The following is a 17,105-nucleotide window of genomic DNA, read 5'->3' as shown; positions in this document are numbered from 1 at the left end:
TGGGCACAGTTTATGTGAACTGTGGGCATGAGGAGATGAGATCCCTGGCCAATGTAATGGTGTAAAGGCTTGTATGGATGCGATTGGACCAGAAAACTGTGCCTTTGGAGTTTTGTGTTACTGCTTCCTACACTGGGAGACCTGTACTGCCAAAATCTTCCAGTGCAGGCTTAGCCTGATTTAGCCAAAAGCTGAATGCACAAAGGAAATTGTTTAGTATGTGGCAGCAACTGTCCCAGTGACTCTGAAGGAGTGGGGTAGAGTAAGATAAATTGTTGTGCCAGAGCTCCTGCCGCATGAGGAGGAGTCTAGGTTGGCTTGAAAACTCTCCCAACTCACCTATCTCTCCCACTTGCCAAAAAATGCAGATTTTTCACTGAAAAAACATCTCCGTGCAGAAATAGTTTTACTGTCCCCTGCTGCTAGGCATCAGGTCATACCACTCACCCTGTCTGACACTTGGCCCATGGTGAATGAAGACAGTTGCCTTTGCAGGAGTCCCTAACCACATTGCAGCTCATGAGAGCTTTTTATCTGAATAAAAAATATTTTCCACAAACCCCAAATAATTCCTGCCAATTAGGTAAGCGTTGGAAGCTGACCAAGGGAAGGTGTACCTGAGTTCCAGGGGTTATTGCAGTTAGCCCATGGTAGCACTGTGGTGAAGGAGCTGAAGAGGTAGAAGAGTGCCCAAGACAGGATGACGATGTAGTAGATATTCAGATAGCACTCGATGACTTGTGAGGCATATCCAATTCCTGTGAAGGAAAGCAAAGGAAGTGAGGATGGGGCTGCCAACCAACTCCCAACGTCTGGCTCAATCACAAACAAAGACATGGACCATGCCATGGTAAGAAGGCTGCAACACCAACAACATGGCTCACTAGAGAATAGGGCAAGAGAAAACAAAAGGATTTTGAGAGCGTGCATGCAGACAGGAAACATTGTTGGTATCTCTAGATATGGTGGAACAGAGAGAAAACCTTTTGCTGGTGGGAAAACTTTTTTCTGACCGCTACCATGCCACTGCATTACACTGCCAGTCCAGCAGGGAAGCCAGCTGTAGCCTTGAAAGAAATGCCACTGCTGTCCTCCAGGCTGTGTGCCAGAGCCCAGGGGTCTCCAGCTCAGGAGGTCCCAGACTCCCCAGGGAGTTTCAAAAAGCATGGCACGTCTGTACTTGAGCAAACTAACCAGGCCTTTAATCTGCCTGAGCACAAGTGTCTCTGTCTGCAAAGCTGGGGTAATAATAAGGTCTCCTTTGGATGGGAGAATTGTGGACATTAGATTCCTCAACATATTAAGGCCATTAAACAACTTTTCGCAGAGCCCCAGGAGTCCTGGTTCTTATACCTGTGCCTTAACCACAACCCAGCCTATTTCCAGGCTGTCAGACCAGTGCGTGGAGCGTGATTCCCCCAGTTTGCAGGACACCAGCCTGCCACAGCAGCTCCGAGCACAGCGATGGGCAGGGGAAGCGCCATCAGCCAGCCAGCCTTCCTCATCCTCTTCTCTCTTCTGTATTTGTCCTGGATTATGTGCAAGTGTTTGTATATTGACACTTCCATCATCCTCCCCCTTCTTGCTGGCCATCGTGCTGCTTCTCTCTCCCTGACTCTGAGCGTCTCGAAGCAGAGCTGGTGGCTCAGGTGGCCCAGCACAGCCCCCAGCCAGCACCACATGCCCTCAGTCACCTACGGGGGGCGGGGGGAGGTCAGTGCACTGCCCCTGCACACAGGGCAGTCACCAGGAGGCATAGCAAGGCTGGGAGAGAGAGGAAGGGAGGGCGGGAGAATGAAGGAGAAAGACATAAACAGAATAACTTTTCCAAAAAAGGCTCTGAGTCACTAATTGTTAGAAAGCGTTGCCAGCAATTCCTGTAATTTGACTCACCTTCAAAGATGGGACAGATCTTCCTCCAGGCAGTGACCCCTCCCTGGCTGGTGTACTGCCCCAGCGCCGTCTCCAGGAAGAACAGGGGGATCCCGCAGGTGAAGAGGAAGATGAGGTAAGGGATGAGGAAGGCTCCTGCAGAGAGGGGTGAGATGCTGCCTCAGGAACCTCTTTAAAACCCTACCCTCATCACCCCTTGCCAGGTACCTGGGGCCACAACTGGACTCAGCTAAACAAACACAAATATTTCTGCGAATTAACTGTGCAACCTCTGCTAAAAAAAAACAAAACAAAACTAAGGTCTCCAACACCATAATTTCTTGGAAAAAAATACAAGCATGGTCTGTCTTGTGCTACTGCAGTACTTCTGAGTTTGGTCTTGGCCAAAACCTGGAGGTAAGGAGTAGCAGAGCCGCGGCAGGGGTGGTGGGGGGGAAGACAGCGCTGGAGAAGTTCTCCCTGCTTCGCTCTCCTGACCTTGTTCTAGCTCTCAGCCGGAGTCGGGCAAAGCGAAAGGAGTCCTTGTTTCACATAACCACATTTGTTCTGCTTTCCCCAGGAGTCACAGCAAAACTCCCACTTGCCCAGAGGATACAAACCTGGAGGCTGGTGACATTTCTTGGTAAGACATAAATTTCCCAGGACATAAATTTGCTTGAGACTTATTTCACGTGAAATTTGAAAAGCAATTTGCAACAAAAGAATGGATATAGGGGAAGGGTAAAGCAGTTTGCACCAAAAGAATGGAAATAGTGGGAGGGCAACAGAGGATCTTTCCAGCATTTTCAAAAAGGAAAAGTTTAAATTCTCCCTTCAAATTCAATTTTTTTATTAAAATATAGATTAAAATAAATCAGCCTTAAATAGCTTTCAGATTAACAATTGATAAAATGGAAGAGGAAGGGGAGAGAGAGCAGGTTTTTTTCCAGAAACAATGACCAACAAAACCAATACATCAGAAAAGACACGCAAAACAAAACAAAAAAAGGGTTATGCCCTGTTCAGCCGCCTGAACTATTTTCCCCTTCTTTTCAGTTCTGCTGCCAAACCAAAACACCCAATACTTTTCTTGTTCTGCTCAAAACTGCTCCTGAGATCTCAGTTTCACTGCTGACCTTCCTTCTATCATCTCACAGTCTTTCTCTCCACAATTACTGTAGGTTTTCACACTTTTGCTCCCTTCCAAACAGGCCAAGGTGACTGCCTTCCTCGCTGGAACAACTGTCGAGGTCTTGCCATCCCATAGAGGTCATGAGCGTCTCCCACCGACAGTGCCTGGAGAGCATCTTCATCTGTTTGCAACCAAGATGAGGGCCCCTTTCTCAGCCCAGCCAGACATTGTCCCCCAGGCCCTCTCCTCCCCTGCCAGCACAGGCACTAGCACTGAAATTCCTTCCCATGACAATTAGCAACTAGGAACAATTCCCCTTGTTTTTAAGCCAACAACATTACAATAAAAAGCAACATCCAGATCTCCCCTAAACACAGCTGTGCCGTAGCTGCAGGGGAGCCGGGGCTAGAGGGAGGGAGGCTGGTTCACAGCCCAGGTCCAGGTTTGCAGAGCAAGGAATGGGAACAGCATATGCTAAACTAGAGGCAGCTGCTGCTTTTGGTGCCGCAAGACATCTATCTGCATGCCAAATCTGCAAGATGGCTTTATTATCCTGCACGCAGATGAGCCTTTCAGCAGGTCCCAGACCCTCTCCTCTGATATGGTTTGTCCCAGAGGTTGAGCCATTTTGGTCTCTGAGTAACGAGGGATTTTTTACACCTCTATTGTCTTGCGTTTCTAAACTTTCCCAGAGCAGTTATGAGCTGAAACTCCAGTTGTGATCTCCTCCCAGTTTGCTGCTCCACTGGAGGAGACTCAGCCCGGAGAAGGGCCCCCAAAACCAGACCTTCTTTCCTGACAAGTCAACAAGTTTAGGATGCTGAGCAATTAGATCAGATTTGAAAGTGCAACCATAGATAAGTTTACGCTCAGTTGCTTTACAGTAAGTTAGCATAGCATTTTTATGACATCTGTCTTTACAGCTTTATAACCATCTCACTACATCTGGAAGTGGAGAAAGGTGATAAGACAGCAGTCTCCAGTTTGGGTTGGAGTGTATGTGTGGGAATTTGTAAGTGGAAAATGTCTATTTTGCAATTTCAAGGACTTCTCCAGTGGTAACAATATCGTTGAGTGTCATGGGAAAGACAGTGCCTTGTCCCGTACGAGTTTGTTGGCCGTCTGGTTCCCTAGAGCACTAGAGAGAGGTGTGCCTTCTACAGTAGTAGAATACTTTCTGCAATGACAGTGTGTGAGCTGTGAGGAAAGGACTCTCCCAGCCTAATCTTTCCCAAGCCTAGCCTTGTTGGCTTCTGAATCTCAACCTTAGATGTTCCAGAGTAGTTTAATTTAAATAAAAATAATAAAAAAAAAAGTTATTCAATAGATATCTAAAATGAACAAAAGTAGCCTTTTCACTTACACTAATTAGCATACAAATTGCAAGGACTACTGAACCGGATACGATAGGCATAAACTATGCAAAGATATCATCTGAGCTCAGGAAGGAATTTTCCATGCCAAAACCACAACTTCTTTCTCAAACTGTCACTGCAGAATGGGCTGTTCAATCAGATGCACCACCAGTGTTTACTAACCCATGCCAGTCTGACCTGCTTTTGGTGCCTCCAGTGCCTATCATCAAAACCTCAGAGAAGGAGACTGGAGGATCTGCTAAAAGCCATCCCAGGTTCAAGAAAAACTTCCGTTTTCTTTAACCATCCTCTTATACAACACCCGTTTTGTTCAGAGGAGACATTGTATTGACTCCTGCTTGATTTGGATAAACTCCAACAACAGCACAGGGGACAGGAATTTGGTAGTCCTGGGATGACAAACAGCTGAATCACTCATCCATTGGTGACAGCTCACAGCACCTTGGGAATGAAAGGCCTTTTGTGGCATGGTCTGCAGAGAAAGGAATTTTAAAGTGGGGGGAATATGCAAGTTCCAAACTGTTATTTCAAGGTGTCTCTAGAGAACAAGGGAAAAAGAGAAGTTATTGCTGTATTTGACACGTAATTTATTATTCCTCCTTTTCTTTTATAAAGTTAGATTTTGATTCACCAAGAAAAAGTTAGTGACGCTCAATTATTCCCTTCCTCTTTCCCAGTTTCATTTTATTGTTATGAAAATGTTTCATATTTAACCATTTAATGCTCTTGTTGCAGTGCTATTGGAAAAGGAGTCATGCAAGAAACAAAGGGCAAAAGGAACGAATTCTTCCTGGGGATGGATTTTCCTTACAGTGGAGTGAACACTGGGAGAACTGTTCCTGAGGAAGAAGTAGCAGTGTCCTTACTGTCCTCTGAGAAAAATCTTTCACGTGCATGTTCTCAAAGATGGCCCTTCCGTCTTATGTTTATCTATATGACAAGCCAAAGTGCTTCAGCATCAGGTATCTGATACCCTCCCTCATCTCTGGAACTGATCGAGTTCTGCTGATACAATAAAATAGTGTGTTTCTCTAATAACGGCAGGGCAGTCAGCTCTGTGAGAGGAGCTGGTGGGAGATCAAGTGCCCTGGAGAAGGAAGCGGGCTCCCAGGCACAAGGAAGAGAGTTCCAGGCCTTGGTAGTGATACCAGCACCATCAAAGCCTTTCCTCCTCTGTAACAAGGACCTGAGAGAGCTGCGGGTGACACAGAGGGTGGGAAAAGGGAATTACGTAGGAGGAGGTTGTTGCTGGCTTTTTTGACCACTCTCACTTTTCTGATGGTTTTGGAAGACCACCTGTCTCTTGAGGTGCCCAAGAGCCTTGAAGAGTTACTAAAGTTCTATTCAGCATCCAAACTCAGGAAAGCTGCTTTGAGAAACAGTACCCGCTGGGGAACTGGATTCACTCCTCAGTGCTGTTCCTCTTGGTTTTGTCAGGAGCTAACTTGCTGGAGGAGAGGGCAAGGGAGTGCATGTAGGGGCACATGAGGCATAGGAGAAATGGGCCCAGGCAAGCGTGTATCTCTTGTTGTGCCTACAGACCTAGGACAACTCATGTATGCCATGAACTTACCACCACCGTTCTTGTAGCAGAGGTATGGGAACCTCCACACATTACCCAGACCGATGATCTCCCCAGCCACAGACAGCACAAACTCCATTTTGCTACTCCACTGGCCTCTCTCTTCCATTTCCTCCTTTTTTATCTCTTCAGGAACTGCGATGGCCCCATTGGGCTCTCCTTCCTTAGTCGCAGCTCTTGTCATGGCTCTGTGGGGCAGAGGAAAAAGAGAGCATAGGGAGCTGCTGTGGAACATGTTGGTGGGAAGAGGAGGGAGGGGTCCGGTCACCACAACGGATGTGGTCTTAGTATCGCCATGAGGTTCTGCTCATCCTTGGGAAAATGGTTAATTTAGTGTCAGGATGAAGCATTTTCCCCAAATTATGTCTGTGGTACAGAAGGTCTATTCTGAAGGGACAGAGAAAAGGTGACTGGTCAGCTGAGAAGGACCCACCTGCATCATCCCTTTACTGGGCTCACCCCTGAATTCACCCTTCTCCTCCACAGCACCCTTCCTCATTCTTCCCAGACCACCAGCCTTACTGTACCTCCATCTGCCCTTCTGCACGCTGACTAAATGCTCTGCATCTCCACCCCTGCTGGAAGCTTGGCTGGGGCTTTGGAAATGGCAGTTCAGAGGAAGAGAAAAGGAGCTGGAGCTGAAGCAGCGTACAGGGTCAGGAGTTTCCCTTCCCCATGTGCTTTATACAGCAAATGTCTCCTTCCGGAGTGGTTTCAGAGAGCCGGATAGAAATGTTGCGGACTAAATCTGAACAAGAATGGGCAACCTACCATCTTATTTCAAGGCATTGTCAGGAGTGCTGTTTTTGACCCCCTGGACACCACGTTACACTACCATACAGCCTCCCACCTCAGCAAAACACATATGCGTTTATTTGACCGAGACTCCCTTCAGTAGCAAACCAGGCACAAATAACAAACCTCCCCCTCCATGCCCAACCCTGCAAAGAATACAGAGCGAGGAAACAACGCCCCTGAGATGAAAAAAAGGACCTCATACTTGTGAGGTGTTTCAGGTCTGGGCAAGATTACTAAGATTAGGCAAGCTCAACTATTTCAGTGAGAAGGTTAGTAGGAAAAAGCCCAGCTACGGAAACACAGAGTGAAGTCACCGTTGGAGGAGGCACCTTGAGTGCAGCTGGACCCGTGGGGTGGTACAAGGAAGACATTCTCTGGTCTATACTACATCCTGAATTACGTTTAGCATCATCTTAATTAAGCAAAGTTAGTGGCTGTTTGTTACAAGATACAATTTTCTATCGTACACAAAGTCCTTTAATTGGTTAGTTAATTTAAACTTAGCCAAAATTCACACAGACCAGATTGACTCTCCTTGTTGACAACATTTTCATATTGTTTGCAGGCATTCGATTATGAGAAGAAACTAAAGTGTGAAGAAAGAAAGCTCCCTTTGACTTAGCTATAAACATTCTCCTCAAAGGCTTGGTCTAATGAATTACCTAAGGTAGGGATGCACAGGTGAGTCCAGGCAGAAAGCACAGACCTAACACGAGCAGGGTAGCTGATGAACTGCGCCAGGGAAACCCTAACTGTAGCTACATCTTGCTGGTGGCATTACTGAGCAGAAGCTGGCCTTTGAAGGAGTGATTGGCACCAGCAAGGACACAGATTTCCATGCTGGGCTTAGGAAACTACACTGGAAACAAGCTTTTGCAAAGCAGCAGCATCTCTGCTATAGGCTTCCATTCCCACCAGCTGCGAGTGCTAAGAAATCAGGTTTTTGTCCCTTCACATTAACTTACAGATTTGTTTTGTTGGTGATTTGATAGGGCTTTTTTTGTACCCTATCTATCACTACCTCCACCTCCTAAGGGGACATCCCTATCTCCAGGGAGCAGCAGGGACAGGAATCTGCATCGCCCACACTACTTAACTCTCCTTCTGCCCCCAGATCTGCTCTAGACCACATCAGCTTGCTCTCTCCCAGGCAAAGTCCAAGCACGGCTCTGGAGGTAGCTCAGTCCAGGGACCCCCCCCAGTCAGCACAATGAGCAAGACCTCACCACGCTTGATGCCCTCTACTTTATAGGACAACCAAATCTATCCATCAACCTTTTGCACCAGGATGGCGCATCAGGACTGGGATGGCAAACTATTCCCTCCCTCCTTGTGCCTAGTCTCTCTCCAGTCATTTCCCTCTGGGCTAGCATCAGGGCATGAGCCATCTCATGAGGACAAGGGACTACCAGGGCGTGTGAGCTTACTGGGAATAAGCGCAAGTGTGGTCCTAACATCAAACTGGCCCAGTAGCCTAGAAACACCATGGCAGTTGTTTTGGCGTAGCTTTCAGTGTGGCAAGGGGGAAGCAGGAGCAGGAGCTGGTTGGCCATTCTTGTGCTTGCTCCACACAAGACAGCATCATTACCACCGTGTCTCATTCGTTTCTGTAAGTTGCCCAGTGCAAACAAAATTATTTCCTAAATGGCAACCCTCTGGATATATCAGGCCCTGGGGCAAAGACAGATGCTTGCATATGAAAGGAAAACTTTTATTGAATGCTCACAGCAAAGCAAGCAGTTTTTGGCACAAGGCATGTTTCCTCCCTCTGTCATTCAAGTAAAGAAAGGAAACCAGATCTCACAGTATAATACACCAATTGCTCTCTAAATGCCGAGGGCAAAAACAGTCTTTGTTCCCCCATCTGCCTTCGTGCTGGAGGGCTCATCCTATTCCCTTTGAAATCAGCAGCAGATTTCCACTGACTCTGAATGCAGAGGGCTGAATCCTATGCAAGGCATTAACGCTGCCTTTAGTAAGAGGGGCTGCAGCAAGAACAGGGGAGCATAAACCATGGAGGAGGGCAGTCAAGGGTCAGCAAAGACCATCCGCTGGGCTATATAGCTGCCTCTTTAAAAACATTGCAGAAAGATTCTGGTCCCCTATTAAATTTGAGAAGGTTTTAGAGTTATTTCCAAGCAGGGCTTACAGATGGGCAGAATCGATATGGGCACAACCAGTTTCACTGCCAAAAGCAGATGCACCAGGGCACTAAAAAATCAACCTCCCTCTTTTCCCCAGCCCTTGCCTTTTACGGTCCATATGCCGGAAAGCACCTATTTACTGGTATGGCTTGTGCTGTCCCAAACCGACCATGTACTACAGCACATGTGGATCTACCCTTGAGTGTGCTGCTGAATCACTCCTCTAACAGGCTTATACAAACCTCAAGCCCCACATTTAAAGAAGGTGGTGCAACCCAGAAATCAAGGCACACACCCTAAATGCTGGCTGACGCAGAGCTAGCAGCTCTGCAGCTCACCAGCAGCTCACCAGCACAGAGGTCTTCCCAGTCCCAGCTTTGCCCCCGTCACTTAGCTCGCCTGCTGGGTTGGATGGGGAGGCGGAAACATGAGGTCTTCCCGCCAGTCTTTTCTCAGCTTCTGAAACCCAGGCAAGGTTCCTTTCCCCACTGCCTGCCTGCAGCAAGGCCTGCCAGCTGGCTAATCAGTTCATTCAGATGCTGCAGCACAGCCTCCTCATCTTTGAGAGGAGCAGAGCTCCACGCGCTGTCAAATGTGAGCGAAAAAATAACACATACTTAATGAAACGTGTTTGATCTGCCACAGTCCTTGGCACATTCCAATTTGCTGCAGTCCAGGGCACATTATCAAGTACAATGACGCTTAAGTCTGGGCTTATTGAGGATGTCATGAGAAGCTGACAGGAGAGGTCTTAGCTAATTCTTTGCTTTTATTCTTTTAATGCAAGGTGGATCCAAGAGCCAGACGATTTCTACTAATATTTATGTTTTAACTGGTTTTGTGTTAGACCAGGTTCACACAGTGGCAGGAGAAGATCGCAATGAGGGAGTCACCTCCTCCCACCTAACCCCAGCAAGGGAACGCGCCGAGTGCCAGCACGCAGCCTCAACCCTGTCACCAGCCTCCAGCCCAGGGATACCCAGACCTGTCCTCTGACTCCAGAACAGGCCAACAGGAAGGACAGAAGCTAGGATGCTGCAATGGGGAACAGGAATGGGACAAATACAAACCAGCAGGGAAGATGAAGTGATTGTGACTTCGTTTTCCTACTATAAAAAGGGGGAAAGCACCCCACTTCTGCAATCAAACTTTTTCAACTGGGAACAGGTGGTACATTAAACTGGTGCCCAAAGTCTTGACTCTTCATGCCACGAACTTCAGCTTCTCCCTTCCCAGACAAAGTGATGCACAGCGCTACACACCCCTACTACCCTCCTCTGCTTTGCCTGCTGTTTCTAGGAGAAAGCCTATTCACACACCTCCTGGCTCTTTTCCTGAACATCTTATCCTACTGTGCCCCTGCCCTATTTGTTCTGAGGCCAGATGGGGACTCAAATTTAACTTCTAGTTTCCAGCTAGGAACAATTTGAGTCTCCCACAGCAGCCATAGCCACCCACTGTGTTACATCCTCCCCCATGGGCAGACATTGTCTTCTCCCTTCAGACACCGCTCTCCTCAATACACGAGTTTGGAGAAAAGACACCGCCCCTTGCTGCCTGCCTTCACTTTTTCTGCTGTTCTTTCACCACAGTTTGGAGAAAATAATCCTCTGACTCCTTCGTTCTCAGCCTCTTTTTTAACTCTGCCAAAAAGTTTTTCCCCTTGTTAAGATGCCACCTGACACAGTCCACAATCTACTCCCTTCTCCTGAACCCACTCAGCCACCACCACCACCACCTCCTCGGCTCCCTCAGACCTCACCAGTCTCTTCTGGAGGTGCCCTGCTGTATTTTCAGCCCTCAAATCTTTGAGGAGGTGCCTTTTTCCAGGGCTGAAGTACCCTTTACAGACAGGACCCCCAGCCTGTTGTCTTCCCACAGGAAAGAGCGGGCTTCCCCTCTGCCCAGTGCAACAGGCAGCTCTGTATGAAATCGCTGGCTTGGTACTGGGCTTGGTGCATGGAGGCAGTCACATTTTCCCCCATGAGATTTATTGCTGAGAAAATAAGAATACACGTGGATTCCCCCAGGAACTGAAAAGAGAGCAGGCAGCCATAAACACAGACCACACCAAAAAGTTCCCTTCTTCAATATTTGAATGAGGTAGCCCAATCTCCCCTTGGTCATGAATTTTGGGCTGTGTTTGTTCCACACCTACCACTGTGCGATCCTTCAAGTACGGCCACAAAAGGCAAGGAAAGCCAAAGACACCTCTGAAGTGCTATGGACAGTCGCCAGATGTGCAGGAGAATAGCATTTGTTGGCTTTATTTGGGAACAAGCTGGCACTAAAGGGGTAAGGCAGGAAAAAGGGAATGACGATGGCCTTTGAAAGCAAAACGCAGTGGTACCCTCAACCTCTCCCAGGGCAAAAAGGGCTTATTCAGGGCTGCTCAGGTGAGACAAGGAAGAAGAGGAAGAAAGAAGAGAAAGAAGCGGGGGAGGGGGGAGAAGAGAAAGAAGCCACCTGGGGTTTTGGCAGCAGAGGAAGAAGCCCTTAGAGATTCTTCTAAAGCTTTTCTTCCCACAGACCTGCTGCCTGTTCCCGACTGCCATCACACAGGAGCTCCTACTGCCATCACACAGGAGCTCCTACTGCTGGGAAGTTAACATCCTCCATTTGACCTCTTCTGCTGTTTTATCTTAAGGCAAATGAGAGGAGGACTATCTCAAGAGCGAACAGAGATGTCATCAAAAAGCAGACGATAATGCTTATAAAAGGAAGCACAGTTTTAATGCACCTTTGGACACTTGTAGGTGCTGCCTGAGCTGCAGAAGGCAGAATTGCAGGTGATGCTGCAGACAGCTGCGCTGCATTTACATTTCTTGGTTTCATTCTGAAACAAGCAGCAACCGAGCACGTAAACTGCAATTTAACGTGGGGAGGGAGGAATCAGAAAGCAAGCAGGCTGGGCTGTGTTACAAAAGGAGGAGCAGGAGGACGCAGAAAATCCTCCGGTTGCACAAGATGAGCCAGCAGTTAGTCGGCAGCCGAAATCCTGCGTTGCATTTCGATGGCAGGAGGCGGGGGCGGTTGTGGGAGCAGAGAAAGAAAATCAAGGCTCAGTGAGGAACCGCAGCGCCAAGGTGCAGCCTAAAGAACAAACCCAGTTAGATTAGTGCGTGGGGGCTGCTACTGGAATAGGTCGTATCTGCAAGATGGACAGGAAAATATTAGCCGTAGAAGTAAGTGCTTTCCAGCCAATCTAAGAGCAGCTACGTGAGCAGGGATGGCTGCTTCAACCACGGCTGCTTCCCAACCCGAATGCTGCTGGGGAATGGCTCACTCCAGCTGCAAAAAGGAGAAAAGCAAGGAAAGATGTAGCAAGAGAAAAATTATCAACTCTGGGACCACAGTAGAAATTAAAATGCCTCTCATTTCAAGCTGTTGAAAGCTAGTTGGCTTTTTTACACCTTCTAATTAACTTCCAGGTTGTGTGGGCTGCAGGGCATTCTCAAAGCATCTGTTCAGCAAGGTTCATGGGGCACAAGAGATTGTGACAAGGATCAGATCCTGCTTACATTTTCTCCAACGTGAAATAAGAGCAACGCTTCCACAGTCAGTGAGTTTGCTGCTTATTGACACCAGCAAGAGTGAGATAAGAAGCAACTGTGAGTTTACTAATGACATGTACATCTGTGTTACAAGCTGCAAAGATTACTGAGCATTATCCTTCAGAGCACACACCCCCAGGTCAGGAGGGGACCAAATGGTTCCTGCTCTGTCCTCTGCTGCCGGGACAGGAGAGCCTCCCATATACCTAACGGTGGCCGGACGTTCCTGAGGGCCTGTGACAAATCCCTTGTTAAAAGCAGTATAGGCTGTTGTTCTCAGTGCCAGTTCAGTCTCTGTCAGGGTCTGCAGCTCACCATCCCCGCTCTGGGCTACAGAGACACAGAGGTGGTTTCTTATTTCAGCCTAGAAAAAAATCAAGACTGACTTATGAAGTCTGTAAACAGGGTGTAAATATGATCAGAAATCTGACGCTGCTTTTGCAGCAAACGAGGTATGCTCCAGACCTTCACTCGGCCCATAGCCTGACTGTATCTGCTGCCGCATAGCAAAGGCCCCGTAGCACACAACCACAGCAGGACCCATCTTTCTTACAGAGCATCACAGTGACAGGAGTGCTGCAGTCACAGAGCCAGTCTTGTCCCAGCCCCGCTGGAGCCCCGACAGCCACCCATCTGGTGGCCAGAGGTGTCTGTGCGAAGTCCTGCAGCTGCATCAAGCTTGCTCAGAGTTCCCTGTGCACAGCCAAAGCATGGGGACAGCACAGCTCCCATCGCTGGCTGGAGGAGCCGAGCAGGTGAATGGCACGGGGGGGACGACAACCATGCTGCTCCAGTGCCCGCTCTGCAAACAGGCGCAGCAGGGTCACAGCAGGGCAGCGACCTCCGGTGCAGCCCAGAGGTACCCCCCAGGGACAGGACAGAGTCCATAGGAGGGGACATGGTGGCTGTCACCCCACCAGGGCAGCAAATTCACAGAGCAAGGCATGCTACTGAGTAGTCCTGGGCAGGTCAGGTGAAGGAAGGGAGGCTGCCAGCCCCCAGCGCCATGGCTTAGCTGCCTGCTGCTGATCCAGCCCATCCTGAGGCTGGAGGTTGAGGAGTAGGGAAGGGTGGGCAGCAAAGAAACTAGCTTTTGCAGGTGCATGCAGGGGCCCATGCATCCTAATCCCTGCAATGCCTAAAATCTGAACCTTGCAGTCACCCTCCTGGGGTTGCCGCTTTGGGGCGGTGGAGCAGAGGAGCCAGCGCCGCTGGGAGCCAATATCTCCAAAAGTCTCCAATTCAGAGGTGGGACAACGGCACAGGAGATTTGGCATCACACTGCTCTAGGCACTTCTAGCTAAACACCCCCAGGCAACACCCTGCTCAGCCTCCCAAAAGCACAGCCTGGGGACACCCGCTGTCGAAGTGACGAGTGATGGGGAGCATGAGGGAAGAGTACTCATCAAGCAAAACTCTTCCGAAAGGCAGGTGAGGCTATGGCATGAAATGTCACCTTACGTCTCCCAGCACAGAGGAGGAGGGGAGCCGTCAGATTACTTGTTAGAGCAGAGTGCCTGGGCACAGATGCGTGCGCAGCCATCACGGAGCAGCAGGGCCATGCCGCACGGGCTCCCTGCTGGAATCCTCCCCGCAGCACCGAGCTCCCTCTCCAGCCCTGCACAGGGACCCCAGCACCCCGCATCCCGCTCAGGCGCGGGCTCAGCATCTGCCTGGCTGACCCAAGGAGGCTCAGCCATCTCCGGCTGGTGCACAGGACAAGACACTGCATGGGAAATCAGGACAGGCAGAGACACGTGTGGACTATGACTCTGAAAGTGCTGTAACCCCTTCCTAGCTGTACCTGCCGCAATGCACACACAGTCCTGGGGACCTGGCATAACAGGGACAGCATCCTACCTGCACCCTCCAAGAGGAGAGGTATCTGCTCTCCAGCCTGGGGCACCAAAACCTTCCTATATCCCTGCCCGGGAGCATGGGCAGGTAGAGATACGGCACGGGGCTCGTTACCCTGCCCTCTGCAAGGACCACATCTGCACCCATGAATCCAGCAAAGGTGAGATGTTGCAGAGCTGCAAAGGTCAGGTCCAAGGTTCAGCCTCTCATATCAGCGGCTGTCAAAGAAGAAAAACTGGGGCAATGGCATTTCCAATGGCATTGGATGAAAGCCCTGATTAGCAGTGATTACTTTAAAAGCACTGTTGATTTAAGGATACACATATCAGGTGTTATGAAACCCTCACGTGTTCTGCCTGAGTTTGCTCACAAATATGCCCACAGATCCCCAGGTTTTGGCACATGCACAAACTGTGCTGTCTCCCTGCCTCACCCCGACACGGGAGCAAATCTGATGAAGCCTCTGAGACAAGAAGAACAAGGAGCACACTCCCAGACACATCTCTTAGAGCTGCAGCCCTCAAGTCAATGCGCCGGGGCCAGCACCTCTGCAGGGCAGCACAGGAGGAGAGGGAGTCACTGTCTCGTGTTTGCAGGCGGTGAAAAGCCTACAGCCCACCTCACTCCTAGCACCTTTCCTCTTGTACCTATTATCACCTAGCCATCACTGCTCTCCATCCCCACCCCTGTCTGGCCCCCTCTCATCTCTCTTGATCTTTCTGCTGTCTGAGTCCTTTTGTTTCTCTCTCTCTGCTGCCGCAGCCTTCAGTACCAATTAAACATCCTTCAGGCATCCCTTTGCTCCGCAGCTTCCCGGCAGCCCCCAGCAGCATCGCTGCCTGTCCTCTCCTATAGGAACCACTGAAAGAAAAACCTCTTCCCTGGCTTGATCCAAACTGATTATTCGCTCCCCATCCTCCAGCTCTCTCTTCCTTTGCTTAACGTTGGGAAGTTTTTCCCCTTGCAAATTTGCTGGCCCACCCCCCAGAGCACGGTAGGCAGCCGGCGCACAGCAGCTGGCTGTGGGAGGACCGTAGACTCCAACAATCCCAGCGTGACACACACATCCAGCCAGATCTGCTCAATGAGCAAACGCCCAACTCACCTGAACCCACCGCAGGTCTCCCACAGGCAAGCCTGTCCCGTCCCGTCCCACCGGAGTCCAGACAGGTGATCCACTGAGTGCCAAAGAAATACAGCAGGAGTTAAGGCAAAGACTCCCCTCTCTCCTCCTCCTGTCCCTCCCCCTCCACCAGCTTTCCCCACCAAATTATCACCCAGCTCATGTGTGGGTGGTGGGATGGCAGGAAGGGAGGTGCGTTGGGGCGGGAGAACTTTCTCCCCAGCTCCCTTACAACATAAACCTCTCCAGACCTTGAACTGGGGCCCTGACAGGAAAACAAAAAAAGAAAGGGGCTATGGTCAGGCAGGGTAAAGGCCCAAAGTTTGCAAAGATCAACCACAGCAGTCAGTGGAGCAACTCCAGGTCCTCTTGACCTCGGCAGGAGAGAGCTCGCCCCTTGCAGACCCTGCGACATGACCCAGGCTGGCTGCTGCATGCCCCCACTGCTCTGGGGCTCCAGTACTTTAATGGGATAGTGGCATCCCTTAAAAATGTACCCCAAATGTGCAGAACAAATCACGTCCATCTCCAGGGACCGCTAAAGCACTAAACCTCCTTCAGTGGCCAAGCTCAAGGCTCACCAACACCGTCAGGCAAATGGAGCAACAGGCAGAAAGGGGGTGGAACGTTTGTCCCGCGCTCAGAGAGACCCCTCTGTGCCTATGCCATACTCTGTGAGTGCAAACACAGCTCACAGGAGAGAGCTCTGGCAGCAGGGAGAGATACTGCCAGAGTCTATTTTTACAGTGTCTGTGTGCTCACTAGAAGTGAGCACTCCCTCTGTGCCTTTGCCTTGGCAGCTTTCTTTGCATCCACCTCAGCCCTGACGCACTTTTCCAGGGCTTCTCATGACCAACACCAGCAGCAGGCATTCCAGTTATACCATTTTTCTCGAGATAGTTCAGCTCATTTTTTTTTAATGTTATGTTTAATGCTATTGCTCTTTTGTCTTTTGCTTTGTCTGTGAATGTGCCTGCCAAATTCTTATTGACCTTTTCATGTACCCACAGCAGCAAAGTGGGATGGAAGCTAGGACACATCCAGCACATGCTCCAATCTGCTCGCTTGTGTCAGAGCTCATCAGATGAGCATTCCTTGGCCCCCTCAGTGGGAAACCTGGGAGCTGACAAAAGCCCTCACATCCACAGAGTGGGGAAGCGATACGTTTATGTGCCTGCAGGCTCTATAGAGGTCGTTTGTAATGTGGTCTCAAAAAAATCCTCCATGGGTGCCAGAAGTCAGTGAATCAGATGACAATAGAGCATGCCAGATTGCCTTGAGGACAAGAAACGCTAGAGCTGTGCGTGAAGGGAGTCACCCTTGTGCCTGGCGGGATCCTCAGGATAAACCACTGAAGCCAGCGCTGGAGGCAGTAGAAGGAAACATCTTCTACTTTGCGGGTGTTTATTTACTACCTCAGCTGACACTGGGGGCAGCCAGTCTGAGCCCACGCTGCTGGGCAGTGCAAAGACGGGGCAGAGGAGCTCTGGGTGAGCACTGGGGGGCATCCCCAGGGCTGGGGATCTCTGAGCCAACCCAGCCCCATCCCAGAGCTCCCAGTCGGGCAATGCGGACAAGAGGGCAGAGGGCTGGGGTGGCAGCCAGCACAGGCAGCGCCTCTTCACAGGCAGCCAAAGACAACATACTCTGTTTCCAGGATTAAACTT

The 17,105-nt window shown here is 49.8% G+C and overlaps 1 protein-coding gene across 4 annotated transcripts in view; it reads right to left on the bottom strand.

Moving 5' to 3' along the window:
* Window positions 1-15,570, bottom strand: part of SLC6A12 (solute carrier family 6 member 12) — a 46,409-nt gene extending 30,839 nt beyond the window's left edge. For all 4 annotated transcript variants that reach the window (XM_063318896.1, XM_063318904.1, XM_063318913.1 and 1 more), the window contains exons 1-4: window positions 15,421-15,570; window positions 5,954-6,150; window positions 1,894-2,028; window positions 618-758 (exon numbers count right to left, since the gene is read on the bottom strand). In XM_063318896.1, the coding sequence (XP_063174966.1) occupies window positions 618-758; window positions 1,894-2,028; window positions 5,954-6,146 (469 nt within the window). In that variant the 5' untranslated portion in view covers window positions 6,147-6,150; window positions 15,421-15,570. The remainder of the gene's footprint in view (window positions 1-617; window positions 759-1,893; window positions 2,029-5,953; window positions 6,151-15,420) is intronic.
* Window positions 15,571-17,105: the final 1,535 nt, after the last annotated feature.

Source organism: Chroicocephalus ridibundus, chromosome 1, assembly GCF_963924245.1.
Source record: "Chroicocephalus ridibundus chromosome 1, bChrRid1.1, whole genome shotgun sequence".
NCBI lineage: Eukaryota > Metazoa > Chordata > Aves > Charadriiformes > Laridae > Chroicocephalus > Chroicocephalus ridibundus.
Note: the sequence above shows the minus strand (reverse complement) of the source record. Positions and strands in the feature narration are given on the sequence as shown.